Source organism: Tamandua tetradactyla, chromosome 5 (genome assembly GCF_023851605.1).
Source record: "Tamandua tetradactyla isolate mTamTet1 chromosome 5, mTamTet1.pri, whole genome shotgun sequence".
Classification (NCBI taxonomy): Eukaryota; Metazoa; Chordata; class Mammalia; order Pilosa; family Myrmecophagidae; genus Tamandua; species Tamandua tetradactyla.
The window spans coordinates 107,468,259-107,492,549 of NC_135331.1; the positions used below are offsets into that span (position 1 = coordinate 107,468,259).

Sequence of the window (24,291 nt, forward strand, 5' to 3'; positions counted from 1 at the left end):
AATGATTAATAAAACCTTACTGCTTTATATAATATATCCTGATGTTGGAGATGATACTATCTTGGGTAGTCCCAAACTGGTCAGTTTAAAATAGTTCACCTCTGAGGCACCGGTGCCAAACATTGCACATGCTGCAGTTGCCTTTCAAACCAGAAGAATACATGATTACTGTGTGTTATAAACTTCCTGGTTCCCTCATCCAACATGCCTAGTCCAACTTCTATCCCCCCAATCGATTACAACCTGGACTCCAATGTGTATATCCAACATTGCATGTGTTATGCATAACTGTTCTAAAGGATCTTATTTTCTGTACCAAATGTATCAAAGTAGTTGTTCTAGTCTACTAGCTGCTGGAATGCGATAACCAGAAACAGAATGGCTTTTAAAAAGGGGAGTTGAATAAGTTGCTAGTTTATAGTTCTAAGGCTGTGAAATTGTCCAAATTAAAACAAATCTATAGAAATGTTCAATCTAAGGCATCCAAGGAAAGATACTTAGGTTCAAGAAGGCTGATTATGTTCAGTGTTTCTCTCTCAGCTGGAAGGGCACATGGCAAACATGGTGGCATCTGTTAGCTCTCTCTCCAGGCATCTTGCTTCATGAAGCTCCCAGGAAGTGTTTTCCTTCTTTAGTTCCAAAGGTCGCTGGCTGGTGGACTCTTTGCTTTGTGGTTCTGTGGCATTCTGAAGCTTTCTCCAAAATACTTCCTTTTGTAGGATTCTAGTAAACTAATCAAGACCCAAGTCTTGGTCTAATCAAGTTTAATGTCCACAATGATTAGATCACATCTCCGTGGAGATAATCTTATCAGGTTTCCAACCTATAGTGCTAAATAGGATTTAGAAGAAACCGTTGCTCTCACAAAATTGATTAGGATTAAAACATGGCTTTTCTAGGATACATAAATCCTTTCAAACCAGCACAGAAGTGTACACTGCCATGTAATGTAAAAAAAAAAAAAAAAAGTCTTCCTATAAACAGTGGAACCAACTATCCAAGTGTCATGCTATCTAAAACACCAAATAAACTATGAACAGTGAAAACATTAAGAAAAACAAAAACAAAAGCAACACCTTATATGGGCCTCTGTAACCTTCAGTATAAAATCCAAACTCCCTAACCCTACAAGCGTCTACATGAACTGGGCTGCCCACTTTCCTAGTTTCATGCCTTATCATCCATTCTAATTCTCCTTTGTATGGATGTGCTTTCATACATTTAAACAATCCTTTTAGTTGGATATTTATGTTAATGAGATCCTAAGCCTTTCCTCCTAAAATTTCAAAGGGAAAACTGACTCAAAAGGAGAAATTTGGAGAAACATTTCCATACATTTTCACCTCTTAATCATGCTAGCCCAAAGAGTAAAATGAGATGAATAGGAAAGATTCTTGTACTTAAATGGCCTAAATCATTTCTTTCTTTTTCAGAGGAGCCTGTTCTGACATATATTTGCCTTCTTCTCCAGTGTCAATGGCTTTGTTTGAGTTTCCTTGTTGCTAAAGCAAACACCAAATAATGGGCCAGATTAAACAATGGGAATTTATTGGCTCATGGTTTTGAGGCTAGAAGTCTGAAAGTCTGAATCAAGACTTTGTCATCAAGGCAACGCTTTCTTCCCAAACACATTTTCTGGGGCTGGCTACTGGTAATCCTTGGTCCTTGGCTTCTCTGTCACATGGCAATGCACATGGCAGCCTCTCCTGGCCTCGTTGTTCTCATCCAGGTTCTATTGACTTCCAAATTCTTGGTTCCCCTGGTTTTCTCTCCATGTGTCTCAATTTCATTATGCCTGTAAAGGACTCCAATTATAGGATTAAGCCCATCCTGATTGAGTTGTGCCACAACCTAACCAATGTCACCTCATCAAAAGGTTGTACTTACAATGGGTTCACACCCACAGGAATAGATTAAATTTAAGAACACGTTTTTCTGGTGTACCTAGCTCCAAATCACCAAATGTACTATTGACATTTCTGCTTCCATCTGTCAATGAGTGCTGCGATAAGAACTGTCTTCCTCTAAACAAAGCTGGACTGTGAGTATGGTTGAGGGAGGAGGGCTGAGTGCATGTATGTCACCAGCAAAAAAATATAGAGGATAAAGACTGAGATGGAATGACTTAGCGATGCCTAGAGTGAACAATGATGGTGATTAAATATAAACAAATACAAGAACACTTTTGCATGAGGGAGAATAAATGAATGTCAACATTGCTAGCTGATGAAAATGGGATGGTTTACAGGGGGAAAATACAATCAATGCAAACTAGAGTCCATAATTAACAGCAACATTGTAATATGCTTCCATTGAATGTAAGAAAGTCAATATGCCAAAGCTAAATGTCAATAAGCAAGGGATATGGGGGTGGGATATGTAATTCTTTATGGAAGAAATGGAAATGCTCTCATATTTTGTGGTGGTGAAGGCATGTCTATATGATTATACCAGGAACCACTGAATTTTTTACTTAGCTTGAATTGTATATGAATAAAACTTTAAATATGAACAGAGAAATACAAGTGCTGAAGAAAATGTGGAGAGATGTGCCCAGTCACGGTTGGTAGGGAAGTAGAATGGTACAGCCTCTCTGGAGGGCAGTGTAGCAGCTCCACAGGAGGCTAGGGGTGGTGTTGCAATATGATGCTGCAACCCTGTGTTTAGGTGTATACTTAGAAGAAATGAGCGTAAGGACATAATTGGACATTTGCATACTGGTGTTTATGAGAGCAGTGTTCGAGATTTGCAATGGAGAGAGGTGGCCTAAGGATACATTAACTGAGGAATGGAAAGGAGAACTGTGGTGTATACATACAATGGACTATTGAGCAGCTGCAAGAAGGAATAAAGTTATGAGGCATGCAACAATGTGAATGAACCTTAAGGACAGTACAGTGAGTGAATTAAGCCAGAAACAAAAGACAAATATTATAACACCTCACTAATTTGAACTATAATGTGCAAAATGTGAAAATTGAATTTGAGAGCACAGGTTATCAGGGCAAGGCCTACTGCAAAGGTTCCTAGATTGTACATTCTTACAGAAGTCACATCTATTCTAGAGTTGTAACTTGTTATTTTTAAATTTTGCGATACTGAGCTCTTTGTGTATAATCTGGTCATTCCTGGGAACTTCAGGTATTTGTGTGCCACCTCAGCTCTGAGCTAGAGTTCTACAACTACAAAAGTCAGCATTAGGGCAGGCCATGGTGGCTCAGTAGGCAGAGTTCTCACCTGCCATGCCGGAGACCCAGGTTCGATTCCTGGTGCCTACCCATGCAAAAAAATAAGTCAGAATTGCCCCACACAACAACTGTCAAAAACACTGAAAAAGTAGTCAGACTTCAATTAGAACTATGAAAGAAGCAGATCTAGGTAGGACTAAGGTAAACCAGACTAAAAGTCTCAGTTGTGAGACCAAAAGAAGAGACGTTTATTTGGTTCATAATTTATAGTTTCAGTAACACACTATCTAAGTTAACTTGTAGGTCAGCTTACTTGAATGCCATAATTACATGGAACCATGAATAGCGAGATCTTGTTGGTTTGTTCAGGTTGGTGTGATGCCCTATTACATTCCACAGTAATCTGTGCAGAAATTTAAAAAGTATTTGAAAAGTCCCCTTGATGGACTGAGGGAAAAGGTGGCAATACTAAACTTCCCACCTGGGGCAGACCTGATATTTTCTCAAGCATTGGGGACTACCAATTTGATGAGCCAGGCCATCAATCTTGGGGCTTGCTTTGCAAAACTTACTTTGCAGAAAGAGAAAAACCAATAACCAAATTCATCCAAAAGGGCAGGGTGCCCCAAATAGCTAAATATATCCTGAGAAAGAAAAATGAAGTGGAGGTATCACACTATCTGACTTTGAAGTGTATTATGAAGCTACAGTGGTCAAAACAGCATGGTACTGGCATAAAGATAGATATACTGACCAACGGAATCAAATAGAGTGTTCAGATATAGACCTTCTCAACTATGGACAATTGATCTTTGATAGGCAGTCAAGCCAACTCACCTGGAACAGAACAGTCTCTTCAATAAATGGTGCCTAGAGAACTGGATATTCACATGCAAAAGAATGAAAGAGGGTCCATATCTCACACTCTATACAAAAATTAACTCAAAATGGATCAAAGACCTAAACATTAGATCTAAGACCATAAAATTTTCAGAAGAAAATGTAGGGAAACATCTTATAAATCTTATAATAGGAGGTGGTTTCCCAGACCTTACACCCAAAGCACAAGCACTGAAGAAAGAAAGAAAGAAATGGGAACTCCTCAAAATTAAACACTTTTGTGCATCAAAGAACTTCATCAAGAAAGTAAAAAGAGAGCCTACACAAGGGGAGACAATATTTGGAAACGATATATCAGATAAAGGTTTGGTATCCAGAATATATAAAGAGATTGTTCAACTCAACAACAAAAAGACAGACAGCCCAATTACAAAATGGGCAAAAGACTTGAACAGACACTTCCAAGAAGAAGAAATACAAATGGCCAAAAAGCACATGAAAAGATGCTCAACTTCCCTGGCCATTAGAGAAATGCAAATCAAAACCACAATGAGATATCATCTCACACTCACCAGAATGGCCATTATCAACAAAAAAGAAAATGACAAGTGCTGGAGAGGATGTGGGGAGAGGCACACTTATCCACTGTTGGTGGGAATGTCAAATGGTTCAACTGTTGTGGAAGGCAGTTTGGCAGTTCCTCAGCAAGCTAAGTATAGAAGTGCCATATGGTATTACTGGGGAATATTTCCCTGTTAGCCACTGACCCCTGTATAAATTCTCTTCAGAACCATTGAAACACCTGTGCTGATCCTTCAAGATGACCATTAAATTGCATTTTTTCTCTTTTTATCCTCAACAAAATGGTGAATCAAAGGTCAAGCATTATAAAGTATTTCCACATTGCAAATGATTGAGGGGTAAAAATGTGATTTGCAATTACTGTGAAAGGAAAAACATGTTTCTATCCCATTCATGTGAGCAAATAGATCTCTATATGGAAGAATGTTCTGCTGATGTGAAAAAAAATCCTTTCTAGGTTTATGAAAGTGAGAAAAACTATAAAATAAAATCATTAGCTGTGTCTGTGGTCCCAGGAGCACTGCAAAGTATGGCCCAGTGTGCTCTGGCCACAGATTCCCAGGGGCTTTGTTTACCAGACACACTGACAGCTGTTATGCCAGGAAAATACTGATCAAGCTGTTAAAAGAAAATATTATTGTCAGTAACTGAGTGCTCATAAAAATAGAAAATCTTAAAATTATTTGGATTGTAGTCTTGATCCTGCAGTCTCTAAACAAACCTTAATACTGAAGCTTGTGTAGGGACAAATCTGTGAAACAGCATCTTACAGCATTTACACCTGGATTTGAGAAAAAGCAGCAACTCACTTTGTGCTGATACAACTCACTTGGGTTTTAAAGATGCTCTAAAATAGGAGAAAACAGACATACTGAAATAAAATACAGCCTTACAAAGGAGAGATAAAATAGCTATTTCTGTTGTTGATTAACGATGCCTGTAACATAAGAATAAAATTCATGGGCAAGCCACAGTGGCTCAGCAGGGAGAGTTCTTGCCTGCCATGCCAGAGACCCGGGTTCGATTACCAGTGCCTGCCCGTGCAAAAAAAGAATAAAATTCATGGTTCAACTCTAAACCAACAGCTCTTAAACTTCAGCATGTCTATAAATTCCCTGGGGACTTTATTTTTTAATATACAGATTACTAGGTCCTATTGTTTCTCTGCTAATTATCTTTTTTTCACTTGGTCTGGGGTGGAACCAGGATGCCCCACTTTTAGCACTTTTCCCTGCTGACTCTTTATAATAATAGCTTCATGGAGACATAATTCATATACCATGAAATTCACCCTTTTAAAGTATATAACCCAGTAGCATTTTATGACAGTTTCATCCCTCCCCCCCCCCAAAAAAAAATCCTCACCCATCATTAGTCACTCTCCATTGTCCCCTCCCCCAACCTGGCAACCACTTATCTACTTTGTTTCTACGGATTTGCCTATTCTGTACATTTCATAAAATGGAATTACAGAATATGTGGTCTTTGCTGAATGGCTTCTTAAGGTTCATCTGTGTTGTGGTATGTATCAGCCCCTTGTTCGTTTTTATGGTCAAATAATATTCCATTGTATGATATATCACATTTTCTTTATTTATTCAGTTGATAGACATTTGAATTGTTACCACTTTTCGGCTATTATGCTGCTATGAACATTCATGTACAAGCTTTTGTGTGGATGTGTGTTTTTATTCCTCTTGTGTATATATTAGGAGTGATATTGCTGGGTCATGCAGCAACTATAAAATTTACTTTTTAAAAATTGTGTTAACATATATATAACATAAAATTTATCATTTTTAAGTATACAATTCAGTGGCATTAACTACACTGATAATGTTGGGCTATTATCACCATCTTCCATTGCCAAACAGCAAATAAAACCTTTGTACCTATTAAGCAGTAACTTCCTATTTCTTTTCCCTGCTGCCTCTGGTAACCTCTAATCTACTTTCTGTCTCTATCAATTTGATCATTTTAAATATTTCATAGAAGTAAAATCATAAAATATGTCTCAAAAAAAAAGAAACCCAGCAACAGCAAGATCACATGTTCATGCTGAGGAAGAAGTATTCTGCTTTCTAACCCTACCCCACCCCATTCCAATATCTGGATCCGTCTTAATACTCTTATCTAGGTAATTCTGGTAGAGTTTGTCTGAGAAACAAAACCACAAATCTATTTTGCCACATAAATATTCTACCACTAATTTTTCCAAGATGGGTATGATCACTTCATTCATATATAAATTTTATATTCTGGTACTCAAGACAATATTTGAGAATGGGACTAGTAAGATTTTCTTAGATGAAGTTTAGTTCTTAAAATAGAAAGTAAATGGACTCAGAAATATTTCTAACAAATATCACGATGATTTTTTAAAATAATATATTTGTCTAGAGTTTCTGTTAAAGTATTAAGTGTTGTAGAGGATTTTTAACAACAATTAAATTGTGCATACAAACTTACGGTATGGTAACACTCTTATAAGTAAGGTATTTTAGTGTAAAACTTTCAATGAAAGTACACAATGGTGTTAAAATAAACTGAAGATAATGTCACTTCCCTCTTCTTTGATCAGAATTGAAAGAGTATGTCAGAAGGAAAAAAAAAAGGTGAAATGTTATATAGATTGCTGCTTCTTTTCCAAATACTTCTCAATATCATCAATTACTTGAATGGCAGCGTTTGGAATTCGCGTCCCAGGACCAAAAATATTGGCAACACCAACTTCAAACAGAAATTCATAATCCTGTTGAAAGAATTTGTTTAGTTAATAGAAAGACAATATTTTCAATTTCAAGGAAATAAATCAAAAGAAAATAAACCCTATCCTTCCTTCTTTGTCCTCAGTGCTCAAAACTTCAACTGGTATACTATTGGCATTTGCTGCTGAAAAATTCTTCCTTGACTGAGAGTGCTACTAAGAGTAAGTAGTACCATCCTCCAATTACCCCAAGTTACTAACAGAGCAAAAAAACACTCTGACCACTTTCCAAATACCCCAGTGTGGTTTTCGTTGTGGGGAATTATATAATTCTGTGAGTGAGAACTTCTGAGCCTTAAATTGTAATTTTCTCTCTCACCTTAATTTTTGCTACCTGTCATTATTTATGTTAAATTTATTATCACATTATAGCTTTGAGTTTCCTTCTAGGTATTTTGCCTGCAACTAGTGAATAGTAGTACAGAGTTACTCACTTGGCCTTATTATGGAATGAAATTTCCTATATATGAAAATTAGCTCAGTTTTTCTTTCTCATTTCTTGCTGCTGTTGTTTGTTAGTTTATTTTATACATGGTCAAAGTCTGAGTGAAAGGATTCCCAGGGCACAAATACTGCTCCAGGCCTTAGGTTGTTTTAACACCCAAACCTGTTATAACAATAATATCAACTTTAGGACATGTTTTAAAGCTCTGATCCTCATCCACTAAGGCGATCATACATGCCAGCATATCTAGTTTGTACTTGTTTTTGCAACATTCTTTTTAACAGCACTCTTTTTCATTCTCAAAATGATCACACTTGATGATAAAGTATACAGTCATGCTAATTATCCCCAATTACTTCTTTCTGTCTTTATTATATCTTGTAATTCATTCTTTTAAAAAGATAATTCTGCAATGGTACTTAATACATCTTATTCTGTTTGTTTTGAAGTCTGTGAAAATCTTCAGGGCAGAGAACATGTCCATTTATCTTTGTATTCCCAGTACTTGACACATAAAGGCAGTCAAAACATGTCACTGTTCTTGGGTAGGTGCTACAGATTTTAAGAACCCATAAGAAGACTGGATGAAACCTAAAATAATAATCTCCTAATTGGGCATGGTCAGATTGATAGCTTACTGCCTTCTATCATTCCTAATAATGCTGTGTGCCATTTGCCCTGACACCTGCGTTGTAAATTTGGGGAAGGGAGAGGACTGGGAAATGTTATCACTAAAGGAAGAGTTCTTGATACCTAAGCCTTACAAAATGCACCTCAGTGAAAGGTAAAATGTTAGCAATAAGTGCATCTGGGTAAAAGGTATATAGGTATTCTTTGTACTATTTTTATCTTTGCAACTTAACTGTAAGTTTGAAATTATTTCCAAATAAAAAGTTATTATTTGAAAACGTTCTCCATTGAGCTGGGTTTGGGATATCACCCTGCTTCCCTCATGACAAAAATACAGGTATCACAGGCTGCTCAACTTTCCTAAAATACTTGGAGGCCACTTTTGCCACAAGAGTTAGAAGATTCTGATTGTATTAACAGGTACTAGTGAGAATAGGTCTTTTTTAATTGGACTGCATAAATTGTAAGCTCCCCAATGGCAGGAGTTATAGATGTTTGATTACTCATCATATATTAATGCCTTCTAATTTAAAAACTAAGTGATTTTCTATTAAATAATAGCATGAGTTAATGTCTTCGGTGAAGACAAATATTGAGAAAATGCATTGGTGTTAATTACTATAATCATATTACAAAGGATACTCATAATCCAAGTGTATTTAAAATGTTTAAAATCTTGGGGAAAAAACTATGGCAAAACACTTACAGTTGTTCTAAGTAATTCAAATATTGAGAGGGTTAATGAAACTGCTTGAAATATATTTCTTGAAAATGTCTCATATTTTAATTAAAATATTTTGTACTGCCTAATAATTTTGCTTTTTAAATTTTAAGATCATGCTCAAGAGCTTAGGCATTATAACCCCTAAAATTGCAATATAAATAGAAGTATTCTATAGATAAACTGCAATAAAGAATAAAAATCCTTCATTTTTCCAAATATTAAACTATATTTATGAACATAATAGGCAAGTCTGTGAACACAAGCAGTTTTGTGTAAACTGTATCACATAACCACTCCACTGGGAGAAAGTAAATATATGTAGCTTGTTCTCCATCCCCACAGTACTACCAATCTCACAAACTCATGCATATGTTTTTTCTCATTTTATAAGTAGTATATAAATTCACTATTATGTATTCTGAATTGTAATGGGGGGAAATTGTAGACCTTTGAAACAAAGTCACATTTGACTGGTATATTCCTCCTCTTGGAGCATCTACAAATCACTTTTAGCATCTATAAATTTATATATAAGTGGATATATAAATATATAGGGCCCTATAGCATCTATAAATCATGTACCTAGAACAATCTGATACACAGCTCTTCTAATTCAGTTTTTTTTTCATTCTTATTAAAAAGGAAAACTTTAATTCAAAACTGGACTGGAAATAGACACTATTTATATCTTCGCTATTTTAATTAACTAGAAACAGCAAATGTGGAAGAAGTGCTTCTACCCATGAATAAATGGACATGAGTTTATCCTATATCTATTTATCTTTTCCTAAAAGGGCCCAAATTTTTGTATAAACACCTACCACTTTCCTGTTCAGCCCATAACTTTTAAGCCAATTCCATTTATGTCTGAACTACTTAGGATATTTTTAGCTCCAAGAAAAGTATACTTACTTCTACTTTAAATAATACATGGGTATAATGGATAACATAATTGATACAGCTCTGAGGTAGGATGACATTTAGGGATGGGAACATGGAAGAAATAGACAAGGTGGCTCTAAAACAGCAGAAGCAAACACTGCTCTTTGGCTGACAGAAGCATTCTACCACCAAGACAAGGAGTCCTTGCTATATTTCTAGTCAGGATTTGAATTGTTACTATGTATTTACCATTCTTCTCTATTCTAATTGTGTGTTTTTATTTTATCCTCTTCCTTCTCCATCACTGATTAATGAATGTGAAAAAGATAGATAACTTATTTATCATAAGTTACTGGTCTACAAAGATGTAGTTCTCTAATAGAAGCTTTGGAAACTTAAATTAGACATAATAAATTACAATATGGCTTGAAATAGAAAATAACAGCAATACTAACAACATTTTTGGCCTTTGTAGAATTTACTTACTAAAATCACCAGAAGAAAAATTTAGTTCTAAATTAACAACAAGTTTATCTTTAGTAGAAGTGTAGAGTAAATTAAAGAATTATATGTGAGCTATCATTATTTAGGATTCCCACTTCATAGTACTAGAAAAATACAGATAAAAATACCTGTGGTGGTATCACTCCTCCACACATGACAAGAATATCTGGGCGACCAAGGGAGTTTAGTTCCTTGATGAGCTCAGGAACAAGGGTTTTATGACCAGCAGCTAGTGTGCTTACACCCACAGCATGTACATCTGCATCCACAGCCTGCTGGGCCACTTCACGGGGTGTCTAAACAATCACAGAGCAAAGAGAAAGATCACCATTCATTCCCAGGTAAATAAAAAAATGGTTTTAAAGTGTTATACTATGTCTATCAACACCTTAAAATTTTCCACATTATATCACTTTAGAGTTCAGTATCATAAATATCATAAATATCATTCATACTACTGATGTCATAAATACACAAAGCTACATTTTCGTCTAGTACTAGAATTCATTAGTTTACAATTAATGTTGAACCAATAAATAGTTTACCCAAAGAATCTTCAGATGACATAATAAAGGCGATATATATTAAAATTCTCTTCATTATGTTTTAAAAGTACTGGCATCTATTGTCTTTATTATTAACAACTATTTATTGAATGCTGATACAGTACAAGGGAACATGTTAAAGTATTTATCAAGAAGTAAAAGACTAAACACAAAATCCAATATAAAAAGTAAATCTTGGGTGGGCAACGGTGGCTCACTGGCAGAATTCTCGCTTGCTATGCCAGAAACCCAGGTTCGTTTCCCAGTGCCTGCCCATGTAAAAAATAAATAAATATTTGGTTTTAAAACAGAATGAGAAATTATTTAACTCGGAAGAATACAAGAATTTGAGATTCTTCACAAAAACCTACCTTAAATGCACATGACTTTAAAAGCATTTACATACTTACCTACCAAAACAGCTCAAGGACATACTTTCAGAAGTTTTGCCCAATTCTTTATTGTAACAGTTTCCACTAGACTCTCTTAGAGTAATTTTAAAAATGAAATCGAAAGGGGAAAATCAGCCTACAAAGGCTGGGCCTTTTAAGGACAAAGTTTACTTTTTTACTGGTGAAAATGCAACAAACACTCTTTGTCCTCATCTTAGGTGACCTATCTATAATATGTAAGAATCTCCTTCTCTTTGGAACTCTTCTTCTTCCTTACTTTTTATCATACTGCTCTTTCTATTTTTTTTTACTCCTCTATAGTTTCCTCCTCTTTGATTTCCCTTTAATGTTTTGGTTTTCTTCTCACCTTAATGTATACATTCTTCGTGGGAAATAACATCCATTTTCATGGCCTTAATTAGCATTTACATATTTGATAAATCTCAAAATGTTATCTCAGAGGCCTTGTCTTTACTATGCTCCTGTTGTGTACATGCAATTTATGGCCAGCTTTATCTACATGTTCCACAAGCAGTACAAATTCAACATGTCCACAATCAAACTCAGCATATTCCCACAGAAAACTGTCTTCACCTCCTCAAGTACTATCTTCATGAATGACACCAACATTCCAAGCAAGAAACACGGAAATTATTAGATTCATTTTCCCCTCTCAGACCTCTCATTCAGCTCTTCAAATGCTGTAAGTTATCTCCTAAGTATCTTTTTAATTCATTTGCCCCAGCACCATCCCAAGATTCATTCTCTGCTCTGCTTAGTGTCCCAGAGATCCCACCTCTACCTAAGACTCCTTGCCATATGGCTTTTAGTTGGATTTGCCCAATAGAAAAGAAAGAGGCCAGTATATTCTTCCCCTGTTTCCTCTTTGTCTTGCCATCAGCGTTCTGGCAGACTGTGTCTCTCCACGACTAATCTTAAATTAGTTGATCCGGGCGGGCCACAGTGGCTCAGCAGGTAAGAGTGCTTGCCTGCCATGCCCAAAGACCCGGGTTTGATTCCCAGTGCCTGCCCATGTAAAAAAAAAAAAAAAAAAAAAAAAAAAACAGCAAATTAGTTGATTCTCTCTTAGTAGTATGCTAGTAAATGTCTAACACCAGCTTTCTAGGAAAAAAATATATGCATATACATAAAATACACATGCACACAATCAAAATTATAAATTTTACTGACAAAGTTTGTATAAAAATTTACAATAATAAAATATCCAATACTCTTCATTGTAAATAACAGTAACAATTGATTCTCAAAAAATTTTTCTTCATTGTTTGCCAAAATCTTGTATCTATAGCCAAACCATGGTTACAATTCAACCACGATTTAATAAAATCTGACTATGGGATGAGCCGTGGTGGCTCAGCAAGCAGAGTTCTCACCTGCCATGTCGGAGACCCGGGTTCAATTCCCAGTACCTGCCCATGTTAAAATAAATAAATAAATAAAATCTAACTATGAATAAATATTTGATTGCTATCTGATTTAGCAAATAAGTCCCTAACATCATTGATGAATAAATATGTATCTGACTTGGACTGACTAATGGTTTTAGGAGTAAAGTTAAAGTAAAACACAGAACTTCACCTGTTTATCAATGGTGTGACTTTCTATGCAAAATTAGAAAATACTTTTTAAATACTGGAAAAATAGTTCCTCAAATTTTTATGTTACTCATAATGTAATGGCTACAGATATGAAACACTTTTAAGTTTAACTTACATAATTTACATTTTCTCCATCACTTTCAGACATCTAGATAATCTATAAAACAAGTCTAATCTATAGAGTCTGCTCATTTCTATGATGTGAATACTCCTGCCATGACCAGTTTTAAGCTATCAACATGACATCACTGAATGCAAAGCAGGGAATAGGTACACATTAGCACACAATTATAGAATATTTCCACCATGTATAGATACAATCGATGTAATACTAAAATACAGTAAAATAATTAGGAAATGTTAAGTTTTAGCATTATCACCTTTGTTTTTAATATAATTTACTTATTTCTAAGTTTTTGAACTTTATTTTTCATACGGCAATGTCTAAAAACTGATGTAATTCCTAAAAAATTCCTAGATGTCTTACCATTCTTTGCTGGTTCTCTTTAACCCTGTCTACATTTATCTAAATATATTATAATAAATTTTCTGCACAATTCTACTAAGTTTTGGTTTCTGCTAAGACCCTGTCAATTGTCTTAGTTAAGGCCTTCATTGTTTCTCACCCAGATATTTGGACACCTTAACTGGATTCCTTGCAGCTAATTGCAGCTCTCCTCAAGCCACTTTAGAAAATGATCATTTTACCAAAAAGTAAACTTTCTTCCTAGAATGAGCTGGGACTCAACATCAAGGGATTGAGAAAACCTCAACCAAAAGAGGAAAGAGAGAAATGAGACAAAATAAAGTGTCAGTGGCTGAGACATTTCAAACAGAGTTGAGAGGTTATTCTGGAGATTATTCTTACACATTACATAGATATCCCTTTTCAGTTTATGTTGTATTGGAGTGACTAAAGGGAAGTACCTGAAACTGTAGAGCTGTTCTTCAGTAGCCTTGTTTCCTGAAGATGACTGTATAAAGACATAACGTTTAGGGTGCACAGGCAGTTCAGTGCTTAAAATGTCTGCCTTTCATGCAGGAGACCCAGGTTCAATTCCCGAACCATGCATCCCTCCCCACCAAAAAAAGCTATAACGTTTACAATATAACTATGTGATTATGAAAACCTTGTGTCTAATGTTCCCTATATCTAGGTTATGGATAGATGAGTAAAAATATGAATAAAAAAATAAACAAATAATAGGGGGAACAAAGGTTAAAATATATTGGGTAGATGGAAATATTAGTGGTCAATGAGAGGGAGGGGCAAGGGATACGGTATGTATAAGTTTTTTCTTTCTTCTTTTTATTTCTTTTTCTGGAGTAATGCAAATGTTCTACAAAATGATCATGGTGATGAATATACTACTATGTGATGATATTGTGAACCACTGATTGTACACCATGCATACATGGAATGTTTGTATGTTAGGAATGTTTGTGTTTGTATGTTGTTTTGTCAATAAAAATATACATATATATAAAAAGTAAGCTTTCTAAAGAATAAATTTCATTTTGCCACTCAACCTAACCACCTTTGGGATGAAGTTCAAACTCCTCAGAATGGTATAGAACGGCTACTCATAATCTACATCCCATCCCAAGCACTATATTCTAACTCTATTGATTCTCTTTCATTTACTTTAAGACATCATTCCCTCCCATAGCTCTGTACCTCTGCTCGTGGCTTCTCCTCTTTTTTTTTTTTTTTTATGCATGGGCAGGCACCAGGAATCGAACCCAGGTCTCCAGCATGGCAGGAAAGAATTCTGCCTGCTGAGCCACTCTCGCACCGCCCCAACTCTTCTTTTTAGCATACCCTTCTCTGCTTTGTTCTCAGACTCCTGAAAGGTACAGCTCAAATATCAGTTCCTAGAAGCATGGAAACAAGTGAAGTACCCTCCTTGTCCAGACATTAATTATAGTAATTATACATAGTAATAACAAACTCTGCTTATAATTATAGTAATAGCAAACTCTGCTTATAATTATAGTAATTATATATAGCAATAACAAACTCTGTCGTGATTAGTGATAGGAAAATTCTTCTCTGTTAGGAGCCTGTAACTCCCTGTGGACAAAATTTTATATTACTCAACTCAGAGTCCAGCATCTTACAGATGATCAATAAAAATGTAGTGAATAAACGAAGCTTTTAATATGAAAATTGTTAAAATATACTTTTCAGCCAAAGATTTTTTTTTTTAGCAGAATAATTAATGTAAATTACTCTATAAAGAATTTCGGCCTCACTTACCCCCAACAAATTATTTTCTGATCTTAGTCTAATACTCTGTGATTATATAAAATACTGCGAGAGTACAAAAAGAAGAAAAACCTTTTTACGAAATGAGCATACGCTGATGTTTGATTTCCCTTTCAAATTGTGTTCCACTAATCCCACGTAGGCTATCCCACATGAAATCTCAGTAAGCAGCAAAATAAGATCTTGAAAATAATTGTCACAATTTTAGAAGCCTAATATAAGTTTTAACTCTGAAGTCATATTCTGACTGTAAGAAGTACATTAACATGAATTATATTTTATTTTCATTTTTGTCAAACTAACTGAATTATATGCATCCAAAAATAAATTAGGGGATTTGTTGAGTATGTTTATAGCTATAAAAACATCTATCTTTGTGGTCATATCATTTTACCATTATTTAAAAAATGTAATTGAGAAATATTCACAGAGTAACTTACAAAATATTTTTTTAAACTCTTCTCAATAATTTTTAGTACCTGAAAAAGAGGACCTATGTCCACATCAAAACCAAGATCAGCAAATCCTGTAGCAATAACTTTTGCTCCTCTGTCGTGGCCATCTTGTCCCATTTTTGCCACAAGCAGACGAGGTCTGCGACCTTCACGTTCCAAGAATTTATGAACCCTAAAGAACATTTTCAAATACAACAACTAAATAAATACTAATTGACCATAGGCAGGATATAAAAACTGAAATTTATTCACAGAAAATATTTCAAATTTATTTTAAAATGCTCTATCTACCTGTATTCTGTTAATATGTTTATTTTACATTGAGAATGCCATTAAAGCCTAAACATTTTTATCATCTCCCCATTAAAGGAAAGTTTGCAAGAAAGCAAAGTCTGTGGCCTATACCACTGATAATATTATAGGGACACAAGATGAGAAAATGACAACTTTTCCATGAGCCAGTCTTCAGAATACAATACACATAAATACTTAAATATAAATTAATTTAAAAATGTCTTTCAGAATCATACATATATGTGGTTTACTAGCTGTTTGGGACTGTCCTTATCTCAACCATACTTCACAAGTGTGAACTCTTATAAGTTGATATCAATGTCATTTTATACTGGTATATAATCACAAAGCTTGCTTGCTTAAATCACAAATTTTCATCCAAAATATAAAAAGCACTAAAGGCTTTTAACTGGTAAAAGAAAAAATATTAATTCTGATTACTTTAACCTTGGCTGATCTGATATTTATTTAGTACATAAGTTCTGATATAAAAATTTTAGTGGGAAGTTTATTACAAAGGGTGAGAAAAACAATCACAAGGAATCCACTTTTTATATCAGACAAACATGATCACATTAATTTACATTTCCAAATCATGCTGTGGCAGTGTTATTTATTGTCAGTACAAGGAAATTGAATTTATGCATAGATGGCAATCAAATGTTTAATTTAAAATAGGAAAACCAAGATTTTATAGTTATTTGAGCAAATGAACAACAGAAATAAACCTAAGATAATAGTAAAGCCTATCATAGTAAGCAAATTGAAATCTAAGTCCCTGAAGGGTACAAAGTATGTGAAAGACTAAATAAAAACCTATTTGAGGGCAGGCCATGGTGGCTCAGGAGGCAGAATTCTCACCTGCCATGCAGAGACCCAGGTTCAATTCCTGGTGCCTGCCCATGCAAAGGAAAAAAAAACTATTTGAAATAAATTCCTAAAGGGGACTATGGTGGAAGTTCAAAATAATGCTTTAGTTAAAACTATAGACAAGCGGGAAAGTCAATTCAAGTATTTTCCAAGCAGTATAAAAAAATCACATCCCCTGTAGATTCATGGGGATTAAGTTAACAGAAAAGATGAAATTCTGGTGTAAGAAATCTCATGTATTACCTATCGATAGCAGAGGATATCTCTTTACTTTCTCCAAATTCCTGGCGATATGCTCCACTCACCATCCGATCACTAGCCCTATGTTCCCCAAACACCTTTTTCATGGCATCTGTGATTTCTCCAACTGTACATCTAAAATTTTTAATGAAAGTACTATTAATATCACTACTCTGAGATAAAAACATTTATCTTAATATTCAATAAAATTATACATATTTTATTAATAAGTAAAAAATAGGCTATCAAAAATCTACATAAAGATGTTTTTAATATACTTTTTTTAATTTTAAACATAACAAACATTATCATATGATCATTCCATTCTACATAGACAATCAGTAATTCTACCATATCACACAGTCGTATATTTATCAACATGATCATTTCTTAGAACATTTGTATCAACTCAGAAAAGAAATGAAAACAGAAAATTCATAGATATCATATCCCTTACCCCTCCCTTTCACTGATCACTAGCATTTCAATTTACTAAATTTATTTTAACATTTGTTCCTCCATTATTTATTTTTTCATGTTCTTTTTTTATTAATTTAAAATTAAAAAAAATAACAAAACACCAACATTCTTAACATATGATCATTCCGTTCTACATATATAATCAGTAATTCACAATATCATCACATAGTTGCATATTCATCATCATGATCACTTCTTAGAACATTTGCATCAATTCAGAAAAAGAAATAAAAATAAAACAAAAAAATTCATGCATAGCCTACTCCTTACCCCTCCCTTTCATTGATCACTGGCATTTCAATCTACTAAATTTATTTTAACACTTTTTCTCCCTATTATTTATTTTTATGCCATATGTTTTACTCATTTGTTGATAAGGTAGATAAAAGGAACCTCAGACACAAGGTTTTCACAATACACAGTCACACTGTGAAAGCTATATCATTATATAATCATCTTCAAGAAACATGGCTACTGGAACACAGCTCTACATTTTCAGGCAGTTCCCTCCAGCATCTCCATTACATATTGAATAACAAGGTGATATCTACTTAAAGCATAAGAATAACCTCCAGGATAACCTCTCAGCCATTGACACTTTGTCTCATTTCACTCTTTCCCCTTTTGTCAAGAAGGTTTTCTCAATCCCTTGATGCTGAGACCCAGCTCATTCTAGGATTTCTGTCCCATGTTGCCAGGAAGGTCCACACTGCTGGGGGTCATGTCCCACATAGAGAGGGGGAGGGCAGTGAGTTTGCTTGTAGTGTTGGCTGAGAGAGAGAGGCCACATCTGAGCAACAGAAGAATTCTCTTGGGGGTGACTCTTAGGCCTAATTTTAAGTAGGCTTAGCCTATCCTTTGTGGGGTTAAGTTTCATATGAACAAACCCCAAGATTAGGGGCTCAGCCTATTGCTCTGGTTGTCCCCACTGCTTGTGAGAATATCAAAATTTCTCCACTTGGGGAAGTTGGAAGTTCAATTTTCCCTGTTTCTCACCATTCCCCCAAGGGAACTTTGCAAATATTTTTTCATTCACTGTTCAAATCATTCTGGGATTTATCACAGCATCACTCTGGACAAAATCTACAAAATCTTATTCTCTATCCAAGGTTCCATGTACTTATGGTGTTCAATTAAGCTGTCCACATAAGTTATATTAGGAACTGCACTAGTCAAAATATAAATTTTGTACCAAATAAGCATTTTTTGCTTTAGTCTTACACATAAGTTAAAATTTTAAAATATTAATTACCATCTATTTTCAACACTCTGCAGTATTGACAGTCCTTTGTTCTCCCTCAGGCAGAAACATTTATTAAATTTGTACATTTAGTCACTATCATTACACACTTTTAGCATTCCTAGATTATACCATCTCAGTCTTTATCGTATATCTTTCCTTCTGATTTCCTTTGTGCCCCCAGGCCTCCTCCCTCTATCATTCTCACATTCAGCTTCATTCAGTATTCTAACATTATTCCATTACAGTTAGGTAGTATTGTGCTATCCATTTCTGAATTTTTATAATCAGTCCCACTGCACAACCTGTATCCCTTCAGTTCCAATTACCAAATATCTACCCTATTTCTAGCTCCTGTTTGTCACTGTTCTTAACTGAAATGCTCCAAGTTCATTCACTAATGTTAGTTTAACACACTCTTGAAAGCATCTTTCCTCAGAATATACACTCAAAAATTGACTTTTTTTGGGGGGGGGGAGGTGTATGGGCCAGGAATTGAACCCTGGTCTACCACATGGCAGGCAAGCATAATACAACTGAACCACCAGTGGATGCTACCAAATGATTCTTGATGCTCTACATGCAGTAATCTCTTTTCAACAACAAAAAATAACAGAGTATCTTTAAAACTATCAATACACAAGCATTTGGAGGTTATACTAAAAATTCACCACTTAGCAACTGGTAGTTTTTGATGAAAAGCAAATCTTCTAGCACATTTCATCCAGTTGTTTTTTAATTCATTTAATATTTACTGAGCATCTAATATAGGTCAGATATTGGTCTAGACACTAGAGATGCATTAATAAGACCAAAAACAAAAAAAGAAAGAGTGCCTGCCCTTATAGAACTTAATAACTAGTCAGAGGAGACAGACAATACACAAGCAAACAAATAAATTAATAACATAATTTCATATGGTAATTAGTACTGAACAGACAATAAATGTGGAATGTGGTATCTGGAAGAACAATTTTAAATAGGGTGGTCAAAGAAAATACGACTTTTGAACTTAGATCTAAATGATGAGAAGGAGGAATCTAAGGGAATATCAGGGGTAAGTGTTTGAAAGGAAACATTAAAAGCAGGAAAACATGTACTGTGTTTTAAAAATAGAAAGGACTACTGAGGACACAGCATAATAAGGAGAAAAGGATAATATAAGGTCAGAGAAGTAGACAAGAGCTATATCAAGCACAGTCTTGCAGGCATGTAAAGAGATTATATTTTATTCTAAAAGGAATGGGAGATCATTGCAGGATTTTGAACATAAAAGTCATCTAAATGATTAGAAAAAAACTGGAAAAAATCACATATTATTACTCTACCCCTTAAACACTTAAAACAACATGCTAAACAATAAACACATAAAAAGCAAAAATAATTTAATGCTGTTACCATATCTTAGAAGATAACTTTTCGTGGATCACTTACATTTCTGCAGGTCCTATGAAGCAAAGCACTGAATGTCCTTTATTCTAGACTATCCTTTCAAGTATGTTTGTACAGTGAACAGCATTGGAAGATAACATATATTGTCTTCTTCCAGAGTAAAGAAGAACTTACTGTCCAATGTAATAGAGATAATGTCTCTCTCAAAAGCAAAAAGTGAGCATGCTTACTGCCCATTTCAAAAGATGCTCACTGCCCATTTAAAAAGTTATATACAAGAGGTATAACCGTTATTTCTAAATTATGAGCTACTGAGCTATTTGTATATAACCTGGTCGTCCCCAGAAACTTTGGGTATGTTACACCTGAGACTCAGAGTTAGAGCTCTGAAGCTATTGAGGTCAGCAGTACCACAGGAACTGTTTAAAAAGGTGAAAGTGATCAGACTTTGAGTAGATATATGAATAAAGTTGATCTGGATAGGACCATGGTAAATCAGAAAATAAAATAAAGGATGATATCGTCCATATTTTAAAACTCCAACTTCTACGTGACACCAAAGGGACAGATGTTTATTTGGTGCAACATTTATATTTTAGGCAGTAAATTTCCTAGTTTAACTTGTATGGTCAGTTTAGTTGAAAGCCATAGGTACATGTAATCTTGAATAGAGTGTGAGATTTTGTTGGTTTGTCCAGATAAGTGTGATGCCCTGATACATCCCAGAGTAATTTGGGCAGTGAATGAAGAAGTATTTGCAAAGTCCTCTTGAGGGACTGGGGAAAAAGGAGGAAATATTTTGACTTCCCCATTTGAAGAATTTCTGATATTCTCACAAGCAGTGGGGACAATCAATTCAATAGGTTGAGCCCTCAATCTTGGGGCACACCCTATGGAACTTATTCCTGCAAAGGATAGACTAAGCCTACTTAAAATTAGGCGTAAGAGTCACCCCCAGAGAACCTCTTTTATTGCTCATATGTGACCTCTTTCTCTAAGCCAATTTGGCAGGTGAACTCACTTCCTCTTCCCTATGTGGGACATGACTCCCAGGGGTGTAAATCTCCCTGGCAATGTGGGACAGAAAGCCGAGGATGAGCCAGGCCCTGGCATCAAGGGATTGAGAAAGCTTTCTTCACCAAATAGGGGAAGAAAGAAATGAGACAAAATCAAATTTCAGTGACTAAGAGATCCCAAACAGAGTCAAGAAGTTATTCTGGAGGCTATTCTTAATGCATTATACAGATATCCCTTTTTAGTTTATGGTGCATTGGAGTGGCTGGAGGGAAGTACCTGAAACTGTTGAGCTGTGTTCCAGCAGCCTTGATTCTTGAAGAAAGCTGTATAAAGATATAACTTTTACAATGTAACTGTATAAAGATACAACTTTTACAATGTAACTGTATAAAGATATAACTTTTACAATGTAACAGCATGATTGTGAAAACTTTGTGTCTGATGCTCCTTTCATCCAGGGTATGGACAGATGAGTAAAAAAAAAATACGGGTAAGGGCGGGCCGCGGTGGCTCAGCGGGCAAAGTGCTTGCCTGCTATGCCGGAGGACCTCGGTTCGATTCCCGGCCCCAGCCCATGTAACAAAAAACGGAAAAACAAAATACAATAAAACAAGAAAATGTTTAAAGATGTTTCCCTTTCTTCCTTCCTTCCTTCCTTCCTTCTATCCTTCCTTCCTTCTCTCTGTCTTTCCTTAAAAAAAAAAAAAAAAAAAATACGGGTAAAAATTAAATAATAGTGGGAGAAAGGGTAAAACAAATTGGATAGATGGAAAATTAGTGGTCAATGAGAGGGAGGAGTAAGGGATACAGTAAGTAGGAGTTTTTTGTTTTTGTTTTTGTTTTCTTTCTTTTTCTGGAGTGATGTAAATGTTCTAAAAATGATCATGGTAATGAATACATAACTATGTGATGATACTGTGAGCCATTGAATGTACATCATATATGGAATATATGTGTGTGAAGATCTATCAATTTAAAAAAAAAAAAAAAAAGATGCTGGTTCCCTAAACTCAAGTTCCCTAAGCTTCTGAAGCAACCCAATCTACTTACTCTATGTGAGTTTTCATCTGGCCCTTTTTGCATCTTCCTGTAAAAACCAGACCCAGAAGAATATAGTGCAAAAAATGCCAACATATGAACATCAGGTAAGACACTGAGGACAATAAAAAAAGTATTCTACTCTTACAAGAGCTGATAGGTCTAACAGTGAAGGAAGGAGGATTACAAGAAGGGTGTAGACTTTGCTCTTCTGCTTGCTTCCTAAGAATAACTTGGCATCAGTGGAACACCACCATATTTCTCCTATCAACTCTCCGATAACTGCCCCCCCCCAAAAAAAGGGCCATTTTAAAAGGAGAAATATCAAGTATAGGCAGAAGTTCAATAATATACTCGAGAGTACATCAAAGTTCAACCCGTGAACCAACGAAATGGATTTATTATAATAGCTTCAAATGTCATAAAGGACAGTATCAATAAAATTAATTTCAAGATACATGAATATTCTAATTACAGAGATGTTTAAGGAAAATAAAAATTAAATTTATTTTCCTTTAGGCTCACATGGTTTATGGGATCAACCTTTTATATTAGCATACTTGGAAAAATTAAATCAGTCAACTTTAGAATCTAGAAATCCCCAAACTTACAACAGATCCTTACCTTGCACGGGCTGCATCCACTGCAAGAGCCAAAATATTCCCATCTCCACTGGCAGCACATTCAGTTAGTGCATCAAGACACCGTTCAGCCAAAACTTGATCTCTGCTGGATTTGACCTTGTGGAAGAAATCAGGGAAAGGGAAAATTTAGATGAATATAGAACAAAACAGAAATCAGTAGATTAGACCCTATACACATCATCTTGTTGACGCATATCAGTTATTCCATAACCCTAAACTCAAAAATAAGGGGAGGGCGGGCCGCGGTGGCTCAGCGGGCAAAGTGCTTGCCTGCTATGCCGGAGGACCTCGGTTCGATTCCCGGCCCCAGCCCATGTAACAAAAACGGAGAAACAGAATACAATAAAACAAGAAAATGTTTGAAAATGTTTCCCTTTCTTCCTTCCTTCCTTCCTTCTATTCTTCCTTCCTTCTCTCTGTCTTTCCTTTAAAAAAAAAAAAAAAAAAAAAAAAAAAAATAAGGGGAAAAAAATGAAGAGAATAGTCTTCATAAAAGGCCTGATATTCATTTGATTGATCGATTCATTCATTCATTCATTCATTCAATAAACATCTAAGAATTTTCTAATAATATTAAATTACTGTATAATCCTGATAAATCAGAAACAAGGAGGGCAATAATAAATAATAGGGCTGAGGCTCTCCAAGTAGTGTGCTTTTGCTTTTTAGACTTTTCTCATGTAGCAAGACATTGAAAACAAGTGGATAATCTATAAGAAGAATTTTGAAGACATGCTAAAAATTAATTAATAGTGATAAGGAAGGAAAACAAAGATGAATAAAATTTAGAGAAAATTTCAGTTAAAAAGACACTAAAAGTATATGACATTTAAAAGCAGAGGGGGGACATAAATTTTATAGTAAAGGCAAGGGAAATCCAACTCCTAATTCCCCACGGAAGGGCCTATTTTTCTTTATTTTATACAGCTGCTTACATTTTTTTGTGACAAATTTTAATGTAAGGGGAGGCAATATAGTATAGTTTGGTGTTTTTGAATTATAAATCATAATTCATTAGTGGACAGCACATTGATTTAGTGTATTACATGCAGTATTTTTAAAGAACTGAACTAGAATGGAAAATATCGAATTGCACTGCACATAGTGCGGGTAAGCACTGTTTTGTGCAACGTTTATTTCAGTTCTATTTGTAACCATGTATGTGAATTACCATGGGTGATATGAGAAATGCATTTCTTATTTCAGTCATGGTCAAGAAAGTTGAAACACCACT

The 24,291-nt window shown here is 35.0% G+C and overlaps 1 protein-coding gene across 4 annotated transcripts in view; it reads right to left on the reverse strand.

Annotated features, from left to right (window-relative positions):
* Positions 1-6,981: 6,981 nt before the first annotated feature.
* The window catches only part of MMUT (methylmalonyl-CoA mutase), a 38,134-nt gene continuing 20,824 nt past the window's right edge, over positions 6,982-24,291 (reverse strand). For all 4 annotated transcript variants that reach the window (XM_077162019.1, XM_077162021.1, XM_077162020.1 and 1 more), the window contains 5 exons: positions 23,038-23,153; positions 17,250-17,381; positions 15,867-16,014; positions 10,691-10,858; positions 6,982-7,362 (listed from right to left, as the gene is read on the reverse strand). In XM_077162019.1, coding sequence (XP_077018134.1) covers positions 7,234-7,362; positions 10,691-10,858; positions 15,867-16,014; positions 17,250-17,381; positions 23,038-23,153 — 693 coding nt within the window. In that variant the 3' untranslated portion in view covers positions 6,982-7,233. The remainder of the gene's footprint in view (positions 7,363-10,690; positions 10,859-15,866; positions 16,015-17,249; positions 17,382-23,037; positions 23,154-24,291) is intronic.